This window comes from Pelodiscus sinensis, chromosome 12 (genome assembly GCF_049634645.1).
Source record: "Pelodiscus sinensis isolate JC-2024 chromosome 12, ASM4963464v1, whole genome shotgun sequence".
Classification (NCBI taxonomy): Eukaryota; Metazoa; Chordata; order Testudines; family Trionychidae; genus Pelodiscus; species Pelodiscus sinensis.
Window position 1 is genome coordinate 49,559,949 of NC_134722.1, and position 22,493 is coordinate 49,582,441.

At 47.0% G+C, this 22,493-nt stretch overlaps 1 protein-coding gene across 1 annotated transcript in view; it reads left to right on the forward strand.

Moving 5' to 3' along the window:
• Nucleotides 1-22,493, forward strand: part of CALB2 (calbindin 2) — a 59,284-nt gene that overhangs the window by 18,785 nt on the left and 18,006 nt on the right. The window contains exons 2-4 of the mRNA XM_075940654.1: nucleotides 5,953-6,029; nucleotides 13,747-13,836; nucleotides 20,078-20,158. Coding sequence (XP_075796769.1) covers nucleotides 5,953-6,029; nucleotides 13,747-13,836; nucleotides 20,078-20,158 — 248 coding nt within the window. The remainder of the gene's footprint in view (nucleotides 1-5,952; nucleotides 6,030-13,746; nucleotides 13,837-20,077; nucleotides 20,159-22,493) is intronic.

Here is a 22,493-nt window from a genome sequence, read left to right on the forward strand (position 1 = left end):
TAGTGAGCACCCCCCCTTATCAACTAATTAAGTACTGGATGGAAATTCCACTAACTACTCAATAAGCTAATTAACCGCTACTTAACATCCCTAGTGCAGAGACACATGTGGCCCCAGCAGTTGATTACAGGTTTGTATTTAATGGACTGTAAAATGTGCATGTCTGCCACAATCCACACCTGAGGTCAGGACCAGATTATGCATGCTAAGGCTCTGCCTGTGATGCGACTGCATGCAGCTGTTCCCCTTACCCATGGGCTGGAGCAGTGCATTTCACCTCTAGTGGCACTCACCTGCAGGTTCCACTCCCACTGCCCACATTGGCCAGGAATCATAGCCAATGGGAATGGTGGGGGGCAGTGCCTGTAAACACAGGAGCATGTGGAGCCACCTGTTTCTCCCCCACCGCCAGGAACTATGCCAGGTAAGCACCCAAATCCCCTGCCCCCTCCTGCATCCTTTCTCCTTCCCAGACTTTGCACCCCAACTTTAGCCCGCTCCCGCATCCTATTTCCCACCTCGCCCCTACACGTCTACACACAGCCTGTTCCTGCCCACACCCTCTCCCGCTCCCTGGCATGCCCCTCTCATGTGCTGAACCCATAATTTTTGGCTCCTACCGGTCCTACAAAATCTACTAGCCCGGGACTCCCAGAAGAGTTAATCCGGCCTTGCCTGAGGTGGTGATCAAAATAATTCCTCTGAGTCTGCAGTCTGTCAAGGCACTAGAGAGGAGCAATACCACTGTAAGTTGTCATTATGCACAACCCGAAGGCATGTGAAGGAAGTTTTAAGACAGGTTGCTGCAGATTGCAAATTGCTAAGATTCAGGGGCTGGTTTTAATTTAATCTTAATGCATTGACTAATGTCTAATCTCAAAACATAAGCAATGCTCTGACCAAGTTGTGGGAGACTTGTTTACCACTGTAACAACTTGGTTTGGTGATGTGGTGGGAGCCCCAAGGGTTTAAACCAACTACCCAGTGAAAACTACTGGATGATGGTGAAACAAATGATTTTTTATTAAACAGAACGATTCTTTTATCAAAACCAAATGACTTTCAAATGAGTTTTAAACAAGCAGTTGCCTAATGCTTTTACAGAGGGGAAAACCCGAACTAAACTGCACTTAACTGATTACAAACTCTGTGATTACAGTCCGATTATATCAAATCACTGTCTCTAATTCGCTTAAAGCAGCGCAGCATGCAAGCAAAAAATACAAAAAAAGAAAGCCAATATAATAATAATAAAAACTCGACCCACAGCCAGTCCCTCTATGGTTATTTTTGGGCAGCTGGGGGAGTTAGTCATTAATTTACTTCTACAACTTAACAACTCCTGGGTTTTTATTCCTAACACTTATACTTGGCCTAAATACAACACTTTCATACAACACAAGATTATACAATTTACACAGTGTGATTAATAGGACTCAATTACACTCTACAGAATTACACAGTGAGATTAACACAATTCAACTATTAACTAAACCAATAATTAATATATTTAAGCGCTACTTACCAATTCAGCAACAATAACAGCATAAAGACACACAAGAACTCGGAGCATGCTCAGGACTCGCATACCCTTATCTTTGACTCGGAGGGTAGGAAGGCAGCCTCAGGATGATCAATCCTTCAGCTGGGCAAAAAAGACACGTGCCCTCAATACATGGAACCTCCCCCCCCCGAACAAAGGGGTCAAGGGCCTTTTATACCATAGCCTGATGTCCGGTACCATATTAGGGTCTGTTTTTTGGCAGAGCCTAATAGGCTGGTAATGAGGTAGTGTGGTAATATTGCTCTATAGGATTTTTCATGATGTCCGCCTGACGGCCTCGTGGACAGTGCCTGATGCGGGCACGGTCAGTGTGCATAATAGTTGTGCTTTGTCTCCTTATGCTTATCTCTCTACTTCAAGGACCAGCCAAGCAAGTCTCATCTATCAACTGCAGCTGTGCTTTATCTCCTCATGCTCACCTCCCTGGTTTTTGATGCCTGCAAAGTTAAATTCCTTTCACTGAAAGCTGCATTGTGCGCTTACAAGTTATGCTTCTCAGCGTGTCTCAGCACCCTACCTTTTCTGTGAGGGGCCTTAGTGTGGCAGAATGGGCAATGCGCACGCGAGGCCGTGGTCAAAAGGACCTGCTCTGTGACAACCACATTTCCTCTCTTTAACAACAACAACAAAATGAAAGCTATTTTTGTATCCTGACTTCTAGGAAGGATCTGAATTAGACTAATTTTTGTTTTTACATGCTCTCCTGCAATTGGCTGTGGTTAACGAATTTGGTAAGGAGAGAAGAAGTTTGGTAGGTTGCTTCTTGTGTAGGAAGTCACATCACAGACCAAGCAGTTGGGGCTGAGCTGTAAATCCCTAAACTGGGAGTTTATAATGCAAATGCTGCAAGACTATTAATTACAGAGCCAAGACTGGAACAAAGCTATACAGGCCTCAGATCGACCCAGACCTGGCTTTTGTTTCATGCCCTTGGAGACCAGGAGAGAGGGGATTTTTTCAAACATGGTAAAAAGATTTCACTGGATTCCATCATATGTTGACACTAATCACATCACATACCAGCCTGCACATTTGCCTCTCTAAGCGGGACAGTCACCTGGTATGGTCAATACAAGGGGAAAGATGGTTCAGCGGTTAGAGCTGTAGTGTAGTACATAGGAGATGCTGTGCCACAGATTTCCCTGAAGTTAGGGACAATAGCTATGTAACAACTACAGTTGTGAGTACTTGGGAGATACCCACCGGACAGTAGGCACTTAGTCTGGATGAGCCATTAGGAAGGATAATAGGACTTTGAAGATACTGATCTCCCACCTTCCTGAAGAGCTTCCTGGGATGCTGCTTTGACACTGCGAGGTCAGGTGATGATTTTTCCTGGTATGGCATTCCACCTTGGACACTATGGGTATTTTCCACTGAAAACAAAGTGTTCCTGCTCTATGTAAATCCTATTTCAGGCTGGGAAGTGAGTCAGTCAGGACTCTTCTCCACTGTCTATCCACTGCAAAAATACCTAACGAAACAGAACAGGAAAGGCAAGTGCTCAGACACGGGGTTTAGTCTGTCAAGGGACATAACTGAAACTCTGAGCTGCAGAACCTCTGCAACCTACCTAAAACATTGCATTAAAGAAACAGGTTACAAATAGTATTACACTTAGTTTGCATGTTTTGTTTTATTTGCTCAGTAATCTGCTTTGTTCTGTTTGCTATCCCTCATAATCATTTAGAATTCACCTTTTGTAGTTAATAAACTTGTTCTTTGTTCCAAATCCAATTCATATGAGAGGGGCAGGGGCAAAAAAACTGTGCATATCTCTCTCCACAGTGTGTGAGGGGACGATTTTTATGAGCGTGTGTTACAGATCTCTCTATATGGCACAAGACAACATTATTTTGGGTTTACACCCCAAAGGAGGTGTGCAGTCCTCCCACTCAGTGGGGTTCTGCAGGGGTCTGTTTCGGGGCCGGCTCTGTTCAATATCTTTATCAACCATTTAGATATTGGCATTGAAAGTACGCTTATTAAGTTTGCAGATGATCCCAAGCTGGGAGGGCTGCACCTGCTTTGGAGGATAAGGTCATAATTCAAAATGATCTGGATAAACAAGAGAAATGGTCTGACATCAACAGGATGAAGTTTAATAGAGACAGATGCAAAGTGCTCCACTTAAGAAGGAACAATCAGTTTCACACATACAGAATGGGAAGCGGCTGTCTAGGAAGGAGTACGGCAGAAAGGGATCTAGGGGTTATAGTGGACCACAAGCTAAATATGAGTCGTCAGTGTGATGCTGTTGCAAAAAAAGCAAGCATGATTCTGGAATGCATTAACAGGAGTGCTGTGAGCAAGACACGAGAAGTCATTCTTCCGCTCTACACTGCGCTGGTTAGGCCTCAGCTGGAGTACTGTGTCCAGTTCTGGGCACCGCATTTCAAGAAAGATGTGGAGAAATTGGAGAGGGTCCAGAGAAGAGCAACAAGAATGATTAAAGGTCTAGAGAATATGAGCTATGAAGGGAGGCTGAAAGAATTGGGTTTGTTTAGTTTGGAAAAGAGAAGATTGAGGGGGGAGAAAACTTGTTCATCTTGGCCTCTGAGGATAGAACAAGAAGCAATGGGCTTACACTGCAGCAAGGGAGGTTTAGGTTGGACATTAGGAAAAAGTTCCTAACTGTCAGGGTGGTCAAACACTGGGATAAATTGCCTAGGGAGATTGTGGAATCTCCATCACTGGAGATATTTAAGAACAGGTTAGATAAATGTCTATCAGGGATGATCTAGACAGTACTTGGTCCTGCCATGAGGACAGGGACTGGACTCGATGATCTCTTGTGGACCCTTCCAGTCCTAGTAGTCTATGATTCTATTCACCTTCCCACTCAGAGCCGATTTCAGTCTGTGTCTGCAACTGTGTCTGGCCTTATTTGAGTGTGTGCTAAAGAAGGCTTGAGGGCTTGGCACAGCAAGGACAGGGGGAGGAAGTCCAGGTTGGTAAAATTGGGGGAGGGGAGGTGTTCTATAGGACCCCAGCATATCATATGGCATCCAGGATGAGGAGCCAACTCATCATGGGTCCATATCCAGTTCTCTGCTGATATCGTAAGCTAGCCCAAGCCCTTTAGCCTGAGTTCTGAGCTTAGTTTGCAAGGTATGAGAGCCAGTAACACCAGTCTCTGCATTCACAGGAGTGAATAGTGGCAGAGGGAAATGCAGAGAAGAAACAATGTCTGAATCTGCATGCCCTCTCCTGAGCCTGCTCCTGCTGAATTACTGACTCCTGGGCTGAGTTTATGGGAGAGTAGCTGGAGAGTCTACTTCCTGCCTATGTTCATGGAGGAGTGGCAAGGGATCTCCATAGACACATAGAGCTCTTCCTGCTAGATGGACCAGTGATGGATGAGACAGTCTGGGGCCATAAGTACACTATGGCACCAGGCCATTCATGGATCTATCCGTACAACCCTGTGCCCCATGCTCTGCCCTTCCCTAGCCCAGAGAGGCAAGAGAAGCAGTATGGAACTTCATTGTCCCTACCAAAAACAGCAGGGTAGGCTGAGAGTGTATTCAGGCGATACTTCAGCAGCCAGGTGAAACCACTTAGATACATGGCTCAGGCCAGCTGCACTCTTCTCCTTGGCTGTGTCTACACTGGCAAGTTATTCCGGAAAATCAGCCGCTTTTCTGGAAAAACTTGCCAGCTGTCTACACTGGCTGCTTGAATTTCCGGAAAAAGCACTGACGATCTAATGTAAAATCATCGGTGCTTTTCCGGAAATACTATGCTGCTCCCGTTCGGGCAAAAGTCTTTTTCCGGAAAACTGTTCCGGAAAAGGGCCAGTGTAGACAGCACAGTAGTGTTTTCTGCAAAAAAGCCCCGATCGCGAAAATGATGATGGGGGCTTTTTTGCGGAAAAGCGCGTCTAGATTGGCCACGGACGCCTTTCCGCAAAAAGTGCTTTTCCGGAAAAGCGTCCTGCCAATCTAGATGCGCTTTTCCGAAAATGCTTTTAACGGAAAACTTTTCCATTAAAAGCATTTCTGGAAAATCATGCCAGTGTAGACAGCCCTGATGTTTCACCCAACCCTCTTCCCAGTTGGGCTTAGCAGGTCATCCTGGAGCAGAAGGCCTCAGTGTTAGCTCTATATTGAGAAATGAGACAGTTTCCCCTCTCCAAGAAATTGTTGGAGACTCTCTGCAAACTGGGGCAGACATTACTGCATTGGGCTATACACAATTGCATAGCTGGGGCATGTTTTCAAGCTTTTCTGCCCAACTACAAAGGCTAGAAATTAATTTTATTTTTATTTTTGATGAAAGCTTAAATTCTGGTGTAATCACATTACTCCAGGAGCTGAGCATCTTCTGTACTGCCTTAGCCCCCTCACTGGCTCAACCACTTTCAATCATGTTTGTTTTCCTTGCAGGAAATGGCTACATTGAAGGCAAGGAGCTAGAAAACTTCTTCCAAGAGCTGGAAAGTGCTAGGAGGGGTGCTGGAGTGGTAAGAAAAATACATTTCCTTTCCTCTTCCTGCTGTTCTTCCTCCTCCTCTTCTTTGTTCCCGCCTTCCCCATTCTTCTACTGACCTGCGTCTCCTGCACAGCTTAGTGTTGCCTCATTCCCTGTGAAGGTTGCAATGAAGAGCCTCTCTCAGGGATCTGGAATCTGTGCCTGTCACCTCCAAGCTTTAGGAGCCATGCCCAGTCACGAGAGCAAACTGCTAAGGAATTGGGGGCTTGGGTCTGACTTGAGATTAGTGTGGTATCCAAACAGATCAGGACATAGAGAAAGTCTGGTTCTGAATTTGGTGTCATGGGCCCATCTCTAGGGTACTTAAAACCCTAGTGTGAGTGCCAAGCTAAACCTCTCAATGATAATTGGTTCAGACTCTTCAAAGTAGGCAGGATTTATGTGCCTTATCAGGTTATACTAGAACAAGTGTTTCCATGTACTGAGAAGTTAGGGTGCTTTCTCCATATATTCATATTATTACATAGCTTACAGTTTGCTTTAAAAAACTATTAGCTGCCTAACCCTAAAGACTGGAAACATCTGTTGCAAATATGCATTTGTAGGCTGCTGTCTCTCTACCACATGCCAGTGTTGCCACTTCCATGACTTTATTGTGTCTTGCGATATTTGATGTTTTCTTAAAGCTACAGCAACTGGAGTCAAGTGATTACATCAGAATGTCTTGCTGCCCCAATTCCCCAGGTCCAGGAAGGGTGTGTGCCTGTGCCAGCAGCAGTCGGTGGTGTGTTCCCCTCTGCACCGCCTTTGACCCCGTGAGCACATCATAGAGTTAAAGATGTTGTGCTGCAAGAAGCAGGGTGGTTGCTCATTCTCCTATATCAGGACTGATGTTAAGAGCCCAGCAGCTGGCAGTGGAAATTTGGGTCATATTCACTGTGCTTGGTAAAGACAGCTTTAGAATGGACAATAAAAATAGATTTAAGTGCTGAGGCTTTATGAAGAGCAGCTCAAAAATGTGATCTAAGGACCACCTGGAGATCCCAATAGTGGAAGGCCAATAAAAAGATCCCCAGTGATTTCTAAGACTCTTCTAAGATTTCTCCTGATTTGGGAGGGGGCTGTAAACAACTAGCTTGACTCAGTGACCAGTCTTTGCTGGCTTAAAACCAGGCTGAAATCCATTAGAGGCTTGCAATGCATAGCTCGGGAATGAAAACATTGGACTTGTAAACTGGGGGTTATGCATTCAAAGCCCAGTGGAACCAATTGTAAAAGAGTCCAGAGCAAACTGGCCTGAACTCAGACAACTTTCTAAGCTCCTCTGGGTTGTGGTGCACCAAGAGTAGAGACAGGACTTGGGTAAGAGAATTCAGTGCTGTTCTGTCTTGGCCCAGCTTTGCAAGTTCTTAAAAGGGTGTTACAAGGCAGGAGGAAAAAAGTTGTTTTCCTTGGCCTCTGTTGATAGAACAAGATGCAATGAGCTTAAATTGCAGCAAGGGAGGTTTAGGTTGAATGTTAGGAAAAATTTCCTAGCTGTTGGGCTGGTTAAACACTGGAATAAATTGCCTAGGGAGATTGTGGAATCTCCATCATTAGAGATATTTAAGAACAGGTTAGATCATAGGTTGGTAACCTTTTCAAACCAAAAAGCCAAACTACATCAACATTCAGAAAAAAGTGGTCAACAAAGAGCCAGTATAAGAATGCCCATTTGCATGACTGAAAATATACAACTTAATATTATTGATAATTGATATGATAATAAATAATAGCATAAATTAAACTTAATCTCAGACTTTATTTAATGGGACTTTAGCTGCTGCATCTTTTTGCACATTTCTTTGAACTTCATAACTAGTCAAATTCAGGTTCATGCACCCATTCAAGTTACATGAGTAATTATGTGTTTTTAAAATTTTGAATTAGTTTCTCATTTTAATTAAAAAAGTTGCGTGTATTTTGGGAATGACAAAAGAGCCCTATTTGGTTTGAGAGCCATAGGTTGCAGACCCCAGCATCTGTCAGGTATGGTCTAGACAGTGCTTGGTCCTGCCGTGAGTGCAGGGGACTGGACTTGATGACCTCGCAAGATCCTTTCCAGTTCTGTGATTCTAAGGCCTCAGTCACCTGAGAGAGCCCCAGTGCTGAGCAATTCAGGGTATTTGCTGCCTTCAAGCCCTAGCTACCAATATGCAGCCAGGACCCAATCCCCGCTAGTGCAGACTGGACCCTGAGGCCACTTGTCCTATATAATAACACAGACCCTTGCCCCTGAACCAGCTCTGATCTCCTTCCCTATGAAACTTTTATTCTAGCCCTAACATCGAGGGGTGGAGGTTTGGAGGGGAGATGAGTGAGCCCCAAAGAGCCTCATTTATTCCTCTTATTTGCTACTCTCATCCTCCCCAATACTACCCTCATATTTTGGGACATGGTACCACCTCTCTAGTCAAAGCAAGCCAGAGACAAGCTTTCCCAGAAGTTCTGGCACTGATACAGCAGCTTGCATCATGCAGGAGGGTGCATGGTCTGGCTGTGCAACACCCTTTCCCATACCAATGTGAGACTGAACTAGGCTCAGCCACTGCCACATGATCATCAGGCTGGCAGAGGTGGCACAGAGCCTGGCAGAGGATATCTGTTCAATATTCATTCAAGTCTATGCAAGGCTGCAGATGGAATTGGCAGCATAAATCATGGAATTTATGGAACCCCAATCTCCTCCTCTTCCCAATGGCCTTGGTGAGCAGGGTATCACGGCCTTGGAGGGGCTGTGGCATAACCAGGCTGCTGCGTTGAGTGTTCTGTCCTGCTGACATTGTGCTCCCTATACAGGGGATTGGACATGAGCACAGAGAGATCAGCAAACTCTGCTGCTGCCCCCTCACACTCACAGTTTGGGGTCCCCACCAGCCAAAGTTTGCGCACTCAAGCCAAGCCATTTGACATGGCATGAGCCCAGACACATATTGAGTGAATGTGCCTGTTCTTTGGCAGATCCATTGCCCATCCCCTGCTGACTCCAGTTATCACATTCTATCTGCTGGCCAGACAAACCCCCTGGCCTAACCAAGGCTTTCTTGAGTTTGGCCCAGATGGCCCTTTCTACTGCTTTCACTGTGCAAATGTAAGATAACCTGGCAAGCCCTTGCTGCTTTAAAGAGGGACCCGCCCATCAGATTTCTCACAAGGTAAAGAACTAGCCCCAAACAAAAGTCTGTACAAAGCTTATAGCACTTGGCATTTGAGGAGATCTAGTCCCTGAACATATGGAAGTTAGTTAATCTATGCAGCAATCTTAGGAGAGAAATATTATTAGCCCCATTTTAACAATAGGGAAACTGAGGCAGAAGGAAGGTGCAGACACTTGCTTAAGGCCCCAAAGCAAGTCAATAGCTGAATCAGGAACATATTCAGGAGCACTAGCATGCAGTTCCTCTCCCACTAACCACTGGACAGTGCTTCCTCTGTAGGTCAACTAACTAAGTGCTGTGGAGCATCTAGTTTAGTCTCTTCTAATGACTGAGACACTTGAGCAACAAAACCTCCTAACATGACATCTTGTCTCATAAGTGTCTCCAGTATCTGGCTTTTCAGGCTTAGCCTCAACCCCAAGGTCATGTTTGTTTAGGAAAGTTTATTACAATATCTACTTTGCCATTTCTGAGTTGTTAACAATGTTGCTAACCCACCCCCAACAGAAATCACAGGCCAGGTCCTCCCACCCCTTCACATCACAAAAATAATAGGTCTAGGGACTTTATATTTGTCTTTGGAGCCTTTAGGTGGTCACATTTTCCAGCTTTACTCCACAGTGATGCTCAGGGCTCGACAAATTATGGAAAATCTCAATTCGCCAGACAAAAAAAAAACTTGCCACCCTCCCCCCCCAAAAAAAAAGTGTTTTTTTTTTAATGGCATAAATTCCTAATAAGAATAAGAACAGTAATTACTAATACATTCTTAATAAATATCACCCAAGTTATTAATAAATATCTTATAAACCTCGACCTTTTCCCTCTGCTGCCATGTCTCTTCCCCTGGCTCCATCAGCTCCCCTGGTGCCTGCAACCCCCCAACCCCTCACCCTCCTCTGCTGTCCTGACTCCTGCCCTTCTCACTGCCCTCAGCCCTCCCGAGATCTGCCCCCCTCCACCAGCCCTTCTCTCCCCCCTGGGCCCACTCCTCCAGTAGCCCCACTCTGATCAAGTGAGCTACCCCTCCTCATCCCCTCTCCTAACACCTCCCTCTACACCTGCCCTGCCTCTCTCCTCTGGTGCTGGTCCCTCCCCTGCAGGTGTCTGCCCTTCTGCTTCACCCCCAGGATCCCCTGGCACCTGCACCCGCCTGGTGCCTCCCCCTTCCCTCACTGCCCCTGCCCCTTTTGCCCTCTTTTTCCCTGATACCCACCCCCTCACCACCCTCTGCCCCCATTCCCCTCATGCCCCTGTGCCCTCACACATGCCTTGCTCCATCCCCACCTTCCTCATGCCCACCCCTTCTTTCAAGCCTTCTCCCAGCACCACCCCCTCCTCCCTCTAGACCCCAGTGCCCTTACCCTCTCCTCTCCCAGCATCACCCTGTCCCCTCCCTTCCCACTGACACCTCCCCTCCTGCCCTTTTCCTCATTGTCTCCACTTGGCCCCCTGGGATTTGTCTCTCCTTCACCCCTGTCCCTAGGTGCCTTCCCCTTTCTCCTTCTTCTTCTCCTGACCTCCTCCCCTCCCCACAGTCCAGCCCAGCTGCTTCCCCTCCCCCAGGGCCAACAAAACAGTCCCCCCCCTTTTTTGTTGTCTTTTACACATTTGTATTTTGCAATGGGTTATTTTTGTTTTTCTTTTTTGTCCCAGCATTTTAGCCCTATAAATAAATAAATATAAATAAATAGCAAATAGCATTTTCATTCATTTTTTTCCATAAAGGCAAAGGCGCTTCAAGTGAACGCCTCCTTTCATTTGCTGCTGGATCACAACAGTCTTTTGCCTGCCCTGTCCAGCCCCTCCCTATGGACAAGCACCCCTCACTCCCAACCCACAGGGGAAACAGGGTGCAGGGACAGCACAGAGCCAGAGGGGTGCAGGGAACGGTGGGGGACGGGACGGGGTGGTGTGGGGAACAGGAGGCACAGAGGCAGAAGGACGCAGGGATCAGGGGAGCAGGGTGTGGGGTGCGGTGGAGGCACAGGGAATGGGACACAGGGAACAGGAGAGGCAGAGGGATTGGGGTCTAGGGGCAGTGCAGGGAACGGACAACACAGAGTTGGGGGGGAGCAGGGATCGGGGGGGAGCAGGGTGCAAGGGTGACGCAGAGCCAGAGGGAGAGCAGGGGATCCAGGGTGCAGGGGCGGCATGGTGAATGGGTGCCACGCCGCCCATAGTGTGGCCTTCGGCCAGCCCGTCACAATGGCCCACCGGGCCACTCCGCCCCTGCACTCGCCAGCTGGCAAAATCTACTCGCCACGGCGAGCGGGCGAGTGTATTTGTCGAGCTCTGGTGATGCTGCATGGGAGCCATGGGATGTCACAAGTTAATGGGAGCTTTACCAAAAGTTGTAATAGCTCTGGGTCCACTGGTAGATCTTGGATCCTTTGACAGGTGATCCTGAAATGTTTGGCCAGGAAGCCAGCACTTCATCTGCCCCTCTCAGCACTGCAGTGCTGTTCCTGCCCTCTGCCTTGGAGATGCCCCCCGCCTCTTGCTTGCTGTGCGGGGCACAGGAAGAAGAGGAGAGGGAGTGCTGATGTCAGGGTGCCCCTCCCACCACCCTGTACCCCATCTCCACAGAGCAGAGGGCAGGGATGGAGAGAGTTTACTGGTTGCTTTTGGGAGTGGTGCAGGGCTAGGGTAGGGGTAAGCCTGCCTTAGGCCCCTGCACCACCACCCAGAACCCACTTGTGGTAAGCAGTATCCAGCTGGAGCCCATATTCTAAGCTGTGGCTCCAGTCCTGAACCTCTCCTGCTCCTCAAATCCCTGCCCTAGCCCTGAGTCCCCCAGCACCCAAACTCCCTCCCAGAGCCTCCTCCTGAACCTCAACTCCCTGCCCTAACCTTGAATCCCCCAGCACCCAAACTCCCTCCCAGAACCTCCTCCTGCACCTCAACTCCCTGCCCTAACCCTGAGTCCCCCAGCACCCAAACTCCCTCCCAGAGCCTCCTCCTGCACCTCAACTCCCTGCCCTAGCCCTGAGTCCCCCAGCACCCAAACTCCCTCCCAGAGCCTCCTCCTGAACCTCAACTCCCTGCCCTAACCCTGAGTCCCCCAGCACCCAAACTCCCTCCCAGAGCCTGCCCCCTGAACCTCCTCCTGCACCTCAACTCCCTGCCCCAGGCTCAGCTCAGAACCCCTCCCACACACCAAATCCTTTAGCCCAAGATCAGAGTCTGCATCCCAGCCCCCTGCCCCAGCCTGCTAAAAGTGAGTGAGGATTGGGAAGGGAGGGAGGATGGAGAGAGCAGGGGTGGGGCATCAGAGAAGGGATGGGAAGGAGGTGGGGGAAGGCTGTTTGGGTTTGAGGTAGATCCTGGATTGCACTTAAATTCAAAAAGTGATCTCATGCTTAAAAAGTTTGGAGACCACAGTAATAGAGCTTGGTCCTACAGCCTCTTCCCACCCAGAAGAGCCCCACTGGCATAATCAGGGCTGCTACAGGCAGTGAGTGTTACACTCATTAATAGGGGTTTACAGTAAGGATGTTAAGGACTAGTTGACTATCCGATAAGCAAATGACTACCAGAGGCAGTAAAGATGGGGGGAAAAGGAGATACTTCAAAGCAGCAGCACTGCATGGAGCCATACTTGTGGCAGCATTTCAAAGGGGCATCACCGCACAGCTGATCCTGGGATCAACTGTGTGGCACTGCCTCTTTGAAACTCAGCCCCGGCATTTCAAAGCAGCACTGCAAGAAGCAGACCCTGGGCTCCATGTGGCACTGCCCTTAACGTCGAGGGGACATTTCAAAGGGGCAACGCCACATGGAGCCCAGGGTCAGCTCAATGTGGCGCTGCCCCTTTGAAACGCTGCCATAGCATTTCAAAGCAGGAGTGCCACATGGAGTCCAGGGTCAGCTCAATGTGGCGCTGCCCCTTTGAAACGCTGCCATAGCATTTCAAAGCAGGAGTGCCACATGGAGTCCAGGGTCAGCTCAATGTGGCGCTGCCCCTTTGAAACGCTGCCATAGCATTTCAAAGCAGGAGTGCCACATGGAGTCCAGGGTCAGCCCGGGTTCTGAGTTGATCCCAGGCTCCATGCTGGCACCTCCGCTTTGAAATGTCACACGGAGTCCCTGCTGGGGACTCTTGTACATTTCAAAGCTGCCACCCACATGCAGCCCAGAGTTAGTCTGGACTGCACAAGGAGTTCCGCATTCCTCCTTTGAAATGCCCAGCAGGGGCTCTTGTACATTTCAGAGGAGGAATGCAGAAGTACCTATTGACTAGTTGAGCAATTGATGGAAATTACACCGACTACTCAACTAGTAAATTAATTGTTAATTAACATCCCTAGTTTGTAGTCCAGTAGCCTGTAAAGTTGGTGTTAGTTGGCTAGGGACACCCCCACACATGGGCAGCTCCCTTTCCTAGCTTGATGTGAGGTTGGGTTATTACTCACCTCAAACTCATTTAGATTAGCTTGGCTTTCAAAGCCACTGCACTGACCAGACATGCTGCACAGAGGGGGAAGGGACGGGGGGGACAGAGGCCCTGCTGGAGTGCAAGAGGGAGAACCCTTCTCACTTTGTTCACAGGACTCTAAGAATGGCAGTTTCGCAGAGAAGATGAAGGAGTTCATGCAGAAGTATGACAAGAATGCTGATGGCAAAATTGAAATGGCAGAGGTAAGTGGTGCTAGCACCAACATCACCCCCACAAGCTGATCTCAATGGGTATGTGTGACGGACCGGGCCATGTCTGCGCACAGCTGAGGGCGTCTGCTCAGGGCGAATTGCTCAACTTTGGGGCTCCTTACAGCCCCCAGACTGGTGACCTCTCCAAATAGGCCACACACCAGTCCCACAGAGTGCTTCAGCAGCCTGCCTGAAGCCTCACGAGCAAAACTCCTCCGACACCCCAGTAATATCCGTGCCCCAGATGGTCCCAGGCCTCATACACAGGTGGGGGGTCTTAGCACCCAATCCCATGTACCCCGAATGAGTTCTGTCCGGTTCCAAGAAACCAGCCACAGATCCCTGGTCAATTTACCCTCTGGACCTTACCCACAAATCACGCTGAGCCAGTTCTTTAGAATCTACCATCTAAAGGTTTATTACCACAAGAAAGAAAAGCATGAGAGTAAGGTTGTTAAAGTATCGTACATTACATGCATCGGATCTCCCAGTCCTCGATGCAGGCTCTAGCAGAGATGTTACAGCTGCTGGCTTAAAAGTCCTTGTTGCGCATCCTAGGATCAGGATGGGTTCACAGGTCTTCCGGGCTCTTCGATCCCTGCATTGCTGCCTCTGGGATGAAGTGCTGAGCTGAGTACCAAGATGGAGTCAGCCACATGGCATCTTTATACCTCCTTCCTGGTCTCTTCTTGGCTGCAGCAGGTCTCCTGGCCAGCGGCCTATCACTGTGTTCCCTGCTGGTAGCCCATAGGTGTCGATCACCATTCCCGAGGTGTGTCCTTGGCCCCTTGAGTGCTATTGTCCCACAGGGCCTTGCTAATTAGCATGTCCATAGGCCAGGCTTTGCCCAATGCTCAACCACATTCAGAGAGACTTCCAGTCTCCATACAGGGTACAGATTCCTAACTACACACACAGACATTATACAGATATGTGAAGAGCAGATACAGAATCAGAAGAAAGTAGCTTTTGTTTGACCCCTCACATGGCCCCCTTGGTACCACTTTTGGGGCAAACATCTCCCCATGGATGCAGCAGTGACCCGGCTGCTCCCCTCACAATCCAATAAAGTGACAGTATGTCTACACTTGCTCCCTATCTCAAGATAGGGAGGCAAATGTAGTGTGCCGAAATTGCTAATGAAGCACGGGATTTAAATATCCCGCACTTAATTAGCATAATCGCATCCAGCCACCATTTTGAAATTGCATTATTGCGAAATAAAACGCCCTGTGTAGCAGTGTTATTTCGAGAGAAAACCCCTCTCTCGAAATAACTGTTATTCCTTATACAATGAGGTTTAACAGTTATTTCGAGAGAAGGGTTTTCTCTCGAAATAACGCTGCTACACGAGGCATTTTATTTTGAAATAATGTGATTTCAAAATGTCGGCTGGATGCGATTATGCTAATTAAGCACGGGATATTTAAATCCCGCGCTTCATTAGCAATTTCAGTACACTACATTTGCAACCCTATCTCAAGATAGGGAGCAAGTGTAGACATACCCAATGATATGACTGTGCTCAGGGTTAAATCATGGCTCTATTGAAGTCCGTGGGAGACCTGTCACTGGTTTCACAGGAAACAGGATGTCCCACCTGTGCTGGGGGATTAGATCCTAGCGTGGGCACTTGGATCCTCTTGCACTCTGGAGGTGAGGAGTGTGACTCCTGCCATATGTTGCATTCAGCTCTGTCTTGTCAAAGCAGCCTCCAGGACTTGGGTGTCCATTGGATTTCTATGGGATCTGACCACCTGATTCTGTTAAGCACCTTTGAAAATACCATTGTCCCTACTACATGGACAATAGTACAATCAAATAGCCATGACAAAAATATTTCCTGAACCCTTAGCAGCTAGTGTGTTAGCTTGTGTCCAGCTGTAGAATTTATTCCCTTTTAATTTCATTGTCTGCCTCTTTGCTTTCTTGGTATGGAAATGGATAAATAGGAACCTTCCTCTCTTCCAGTCATTATTTTATATTCACCCTCATTCACCTTCTTTCCTTTCTAAAGAAAAACATCTTAATTTTTTAAATTTATCTTCATATAGTCTCTCTAGGCTTCTAATAATTTCTGCTGCCTTTTCCTGGACTAATTTTATCTCTGCTATATTGGAGTGACCAGAACTGAACCCAGGAGACCCAGTTCTCACTGCTGCAGGAAATTATTAAATCCAAGAGCTTAAAGAGATGCAGATAAGCATTAGACAGGAACAATAAAAATGCTACTCTCTAAGGTGCCACAGGACTACTCATAATAAAAATGACACCACTGGAATAAGATTTGAGAAGGGTTATAAAGGGTTATATCAACTCTTTGGTCAAAGATTAAGCTGATTTTTCAAGGCCAGTAGTATAAAATCATCCCTGAGATGAGGTATCAAAGTTGAATCCATTTTGCATTACTACTGCCATATTGTTTTAATAAGGCCCCAGATGGTGGTCTGCTGAGCACTTTTGTAAACTGGCTGGTCACTTGGAGTTGGCTTTTCTGTGTTTCCACCTGCTATATTACATTAATATAAGACTGAAATATATTTAGCACTAATATTTGACTGCTCAGATGAGTGTGAGCTGCATTCTAGATAGTGGGGAATCTCAATATTTTGCTCTGTCATGGCTGGTCGATATAATAGCAGGCTCTTGTACTGAAATTCGTAATTGCTATTTGACAGGGGAAATTGAGGCTCACACAGAGCAGCAGAGTGACTTGTGTGGTGTCACTCATCAGACCAGTGACAGAACTGGGAATATAACCAAGGTGTCCTGATTTCCAGTTCAGTGCTCTGCCTGCTGGGTAACACTGCCTCCCATAAAAGATGTTCAAATCTGCTAATGCTTCCTTCTTTAGTACAGGTGGTGGCAGCTCAGTGTATGTGGGGGTATGGTCCCACTGGCATGGGGAACTTTTCTGGCTTCTGTACTACTGCAGTGGAATCAGATAGTAAAAAGACCTAAGTCCTTTTTCCCCACTCCCTTTACCCAGAAGTCTGTCTGCCCTTGAGGACTCTTCGTCAATGCTCCGTGCAACAGAATGTTTGTTACCCATAATGAGGGTGGGCCCAGGGTTCCTGGGAGATTAAACCCTAGTCATTAATGCATCAAGATCACTTGATGATTCCCTGTTCTGTTCACTCCTTCTGGCTGGGGCACCTGGCACTGGCCACTGTCAGAAGAAAGGACACTGGGCTACATCTGGCCATGCTTATGTTATGTTCTGTAGTCTTGTCATGGTCACTTAGTCCAAGTCTCTGCATTGGCCACACCTCTGACCCAGGGATCAGTGCAATAGCTTACACCCTGCACAATTTACTAAACAGCAACTGTGAGAAAAATAAGGGGAAATGGTACAAGGGTAACCTTCCTGGAGCCTAGGGATGGCACTCACAGCTGGCTCTGGGCCTGGCGACATCTTCATTGGGCTCTCTGCCCACAGCTCCCCAGTCGCTTACTGCTCTCTGCTCTGATGTTAGTCATGGCATGGCAGATGCCCAAAGTCCTGGCCTGGCCTTGTAGCTCCATGCTATAGCTCAGCTCTTCCTCCCAATCAGTGCAGCTAGTTTGCAGTGTTGTCTTCAAGTCGTCATTGTCAAGTCCAAGTTGAGTCTCAAGTCGCTACAGTTCAAGTCTCAAGTTGCGTCTCGAGTCTCTAAAGTCACTTTCGAGTCAATTCCCAAGTCGAGTCTCAAGTCTTAATTTAAAAAATGTCAAGTCACTTTTGTACAAGCCAGCAATATCGGCATTTTCGGACAATTTTTTCACCAAGTCGATTTAGCAAAATTAGCAAGTCTCAAGTCATAAACAATGAACCCAAGTCGAGTCTCAAGTCGAGTCACCTAAGCGACTTAAGTCGGACTCGAGTTCAAGTCGTGGGACTCAAGTCAACAACTCTGCTAGTTTGCACTGCCAGGGCTTAGGTTGACTGCAATTCAGTTAAAGCTAGTCACTTCCATAATGAATGGAATGTGCCAGACTCCATTTGGCTTTCTGAGTGGAAGACTGTGACTGGCGAGTATAGCTACTGTATATACAAGGGACAGTGTGGAGTATAAGATCTTTTGCTCCCCAGTCTACATCCTTGCAGCTTTATAGTATCTGAGAACTTGTTAAGCCAAACTCTTCTCCATTGAAATCAGTAGAGTGACATCAGGTCTGAATTTGGTGTGACCTATAGAAAGAATGAATTGCTCTGGTGAGCTGCTGTCATGACAAAGCCATCTGTATAGCCAGGATGTTTTCAGTGGCTAGGACATGTTCCTTTCAGCTGTTACCTCTAAGTGAAAAAATCAAGAAAGTCAGTCACTCTATCTCCTGCAGGTCTGCTGCCCACTCTCCAGCTTTATCTGGAAGCTCCACTTTAATAGTTTCCTAATAAAAAGGAGGCTTATGCCGACCTGAGCTTTTGAAGAAATCTTTCCAGCTGTTTGCCTGCACGGGCCTTATTAAAAGTTGCCCAGCCCTTTCATTACAGTACTGACATATCTTGGGAGAAATGACTCAAAGTTTAGTAGACAGCTGTGAAAAGGGCAGCAAAAGGCAGGTGGACCAGGAGAACTGAATGATTGGAAAAACAGAGATTCCTCACAAATTTTTGGTCTCAGTTTTATCTACAAATTGTTAATCTTCTTTGAAACAATTGGCTTCGGAGCTAACTGCCTTGATTTTTAAAGGGGTAATGTTAGGTACTTTAAGGCTTGAAATGTAAGGTTTGGTGAAAAAGTTCCTAATTCCATTGTTGATATTGTTAATTGGGTTTCCTTTAAAAATGTCACTAAAATAGTGTTTTATCTGGATATAAACAGTTCCCTCCTGTGCTTGAAACCCCAACCTTGCAGCACCAGGTTTTTCTGCCTTAGGACTCAAGAAGCGAAATTGACAAGGAGCACACATGAACCTGTCTAGCTTGTTTTCCCCTGTCCAAATGGAAAGAAACTCAAGTTGTAAACAGTGTCTGTCAATGATGAAAGTGGATTTTTAGGACTCTTTTGCCTTCCCAGGTGACTTTGTTTTTGCCCCACTTTTTCTGGATAACCAAAAATTAAAGTGTAAAACAGACACTTTTACAAAAACTTTAGGTAGAACAAAGTATTTAGTGTGACTAGCCTTCCCCAGTTAGTTCTGTGTCAGCATTTAATCAGCTAACTTGATTCCAAGAGCTGGGTTCAGCAACATCAAGGATATTAATGCAACAAAGTAAAAAGGAGCCACAATACTTTCAGACTTCCTTATTAATGTAAAAAGTGTGTTGCATTACAGTGCAACAAACCTCATTCTAGGTTGTCAGCAAAATATAAGGCCAGGACCTGAACACAAAAGCATAGACCTCAGTCACTGGAGCTAATGGCTTCAGTTAACTCTATTACCTGGTACCAGCAGTAGGCTCTTATTCCCTAGTGAACTAGTCACTAGAGAGAAATGTAACAGGTACTCTGTTAATGATATTCCTTAGGCAGAGGACAAAAGATATAGAAGATTTGAAACGTAATTCCTTTCTCTAGGAATTATTGCAAACAATGGAGATGTGATTTGCTATGTTCTTTCCATGCTCAAAGAGCAACCATACTCTTTCAGTCTGGATGATTTATTTTAGGGTAAGCGAAACAACAAATTAAGAGTGAGAGAGAAAGAGAGAGAATGAACAATATATGTATAACATGAAAGCAGCAAGAATTACGAAGATGCTGTAAGAATGAAACCCAATCCCATTCTGCACCTCCTACACACCAGTGGGATGGGCTAAGCCAGTGGTCCCCAACCTTTTGAGGTTGTCGGGCGCCAGGGGGCGTGGCCGTTCGCCCGCCGGGTGCCAGGGGGTGGGGACACTTGCGCGCCCGGGGGCGCCCCCCCATAGCTGTGCGCCCGGGGGCAGCTCCCCCCCATAGCCGCATGCCCAGGGCCGGGGGCCCCCCCATAGCCAGGTGCCCGGGGCCCCCCCATAGGAACACGCCCAGGGCCAGGGCCCCCCCATAGCCACGCGCAAGCGCCGCGCGCCCGGGGCCGGCGCTTCCCCCCCTCCTCCCTGCAAGCGCCGCGAGCCCGGGGCCGACGCTTCCCGCAAGTGCCGCGCCACGTGCCCGGGGCCAGGCCAGCCCTGAGCACCTGGCGGGCGCATGCAAATGGCGCCCACGGGCACCGTGTTGGGGACCACGGGGCTAAGCATTCTCTGTATGTTGTGTGACTTGCCTTCTACTCTACTCACTGATGGCTTTGCTGTCTCCCCTACGCCCAGCTGGCTCAAATCCTGCCTACAGAGGAGAACTTCCTCTTGTGTTTCAGACAGCATGTTGGATCCAGCTCCGAATTCATGGAGGTAAGTAAAAAGCAGATTTTTTAAATTATTATTCTATCAGAAACAGTTCCTGAAGCCCTCCTTAGGTTAAATTTCCACTGAATTCAAGAGCTGAATTCGAGTTGCCAGGTGTCCAGTATTGGCAGCCTCTGTCCGGTAAAGAGAAATAAAAATAAATATTAAAATAAAATATTAAAAATAAATAAAAGTAAATAAAAATAGAAAATACTGAACATGTGAAATGTCTGGTATTTTCTGTTTTTCTTGTACGGAAGGCTGCTTGGGACATTCCTCCCCTGCAGCATCTGGTAGGGGTGGAGGCAGCGGCAAGCGATAGGATTTAAAGGCGCAGTGCCCCTTTTTTTCAGTGAGGGTTTTGGGAGGGACGGGGGGTTGCACTAGCTCAACAACTTTGGTTCCGTTTGTTTTTCTTTTTTCCTCAAACAATTTTTTTTCCCTGCCACGTTCGGTATTTTTTCTGAAAGTATCTGGCAACCCTAAGCTGAATAAGGAATTTGGCCTGCAACTTCTTAAATCCCAATCAATTACGTAGAATGTTTCTCCTGCATTTTAGGAGCTTAGGGTGGGTGAAGAATGGGGCAGTCAAGCAGGGTAGAAGGAATATACTTGAACTGTTATCAGGGAGAAGGCAGTGGTTGTTCCTAAAGAATGCTGCCTAGTGAAATCTTTGTCCAGGCTCTCTGTCCAGCAGCCATGTTAGCTTCCTCTGAATGTTTTACCTGGAAGAGACAGAGCTTTATGTCAGCTGCAGTTCTGCTCTCCCACTCAGTGAGCACATTGTACAGCTATGGACACAACATGCCAAATCTTGATGCCATTAAAGTCCATGGCAGTTTTGCCATAGATTTAAATAGGAGCTGTATTGGCCCTACACCTCAACATAGTAGTTTTGTTTGTCCTTTTTGTCGCCTGTGGTAAGCAGTTCACAAGTGGAGCTATAATGAGTGAATACAGAGAGAGACGGGGCCTGCCACAGAAAGCCTACGGCATAGGCTTTGTCTCCTATTGCACTTTATTAAGGGGACAAGTACCTGAACTAGATACATAATTTATGATGAGCACAAAGTGGACTGTGGGAACACCCCTGCTCTCTCAGATCAGTGCTGGCTGGTTACTAACCCCAAAGACCTAGAAACTCTGGTATACTTTCAATCTAGAAGCTTAACTGATCACACCTGCACAACACTGGTGTCCATGGAGCTCAAGCACTGTCTAATCTCCAAAGGCATGGCCCAAGTCACACTGTAAACCCTGGGATGGCATTTTTAAACCTAAGAATGGCCACACTGGAGCTGATCAAAGGTCCATCGAGCCCAGTGTACAGTCTTCCTACAGTGGCCAATGCCAGGTGCCCTCCGAGGGAATGAAAAGAACAGGGAACCATCAAGTGATCCCTCCCCTGTCGCCCATTCCCAGCTTCTGGCAAACAGAGGCCAGGGACACCATTCCTGCCCAGCCCGGCTAATAGCCACTGATGGGCCTAAGCTCCATGCATTTATCTAGTTCTTTTTTGAACCCTGTGAAAGTTCTGGTCTTCACAACATCCTCTGGCAAGAAGTTCCACAGGTTGATTGTGTGTTGCATGAAGTACTTCCTTTTGTTTGTTTTAAACCTGCTATCTAGTCATTTCATTTGGTGACCTCTAGTTCTTATGTTATGGGAACAAGTAAATAACTTTTCCTTATTCACTTTCTCCACACCAGTCATGATTTTATAGACCTCTATCCAATCCCCCCATAGACTCCTCTTTTCTAAGATGAAAAGCCCCAGTCTTTTTTAATCTTTCGTCATATGGCAGCTATTTCAAACCCCTAATCATTTTTGTTGCCCTTTTGGAGTTCTCTCTCCCCTCCTCCCCCCCTTTTTTTTAAACTCCCGAGTCCTAGCCAGGAATCTGGACTCAATACTCCAATGCTATTCATGAGTGGGATGTGCTTCATTGTGGAAGGGGAGGAGGTCTCCTCTTGCATTGTGCTGCTGAAATTCACTTTGCAATAGAATGTTCTAAATTCCTGGGCACTTAAAATCAGTTATTTTACCTCTTTCAAGAATTTGAAGAGGAAGAACAGCGAGAGGGCTTTGAGCCATGGAAGGTGATTAATGGTTCTAGTCAGGGCTTGCCAACTCTCTTCAGTTGTTTTTCCTCTTAGTCTTGCTTCCCATCAGACGTTATCTACCAGCTCTGAGTTAACTAAAATCTCCCTTCCTGAAATCCATTGTCTCTATTTTGCTGTTCCTATTTCTGCCGTTCGTTTGAATCGTGAACTCTATGATTTCATGATCACTTTCACCCAAGCTGCCTTCCACTTTCAAATTCTCAGCCGGTTCCTCCCTA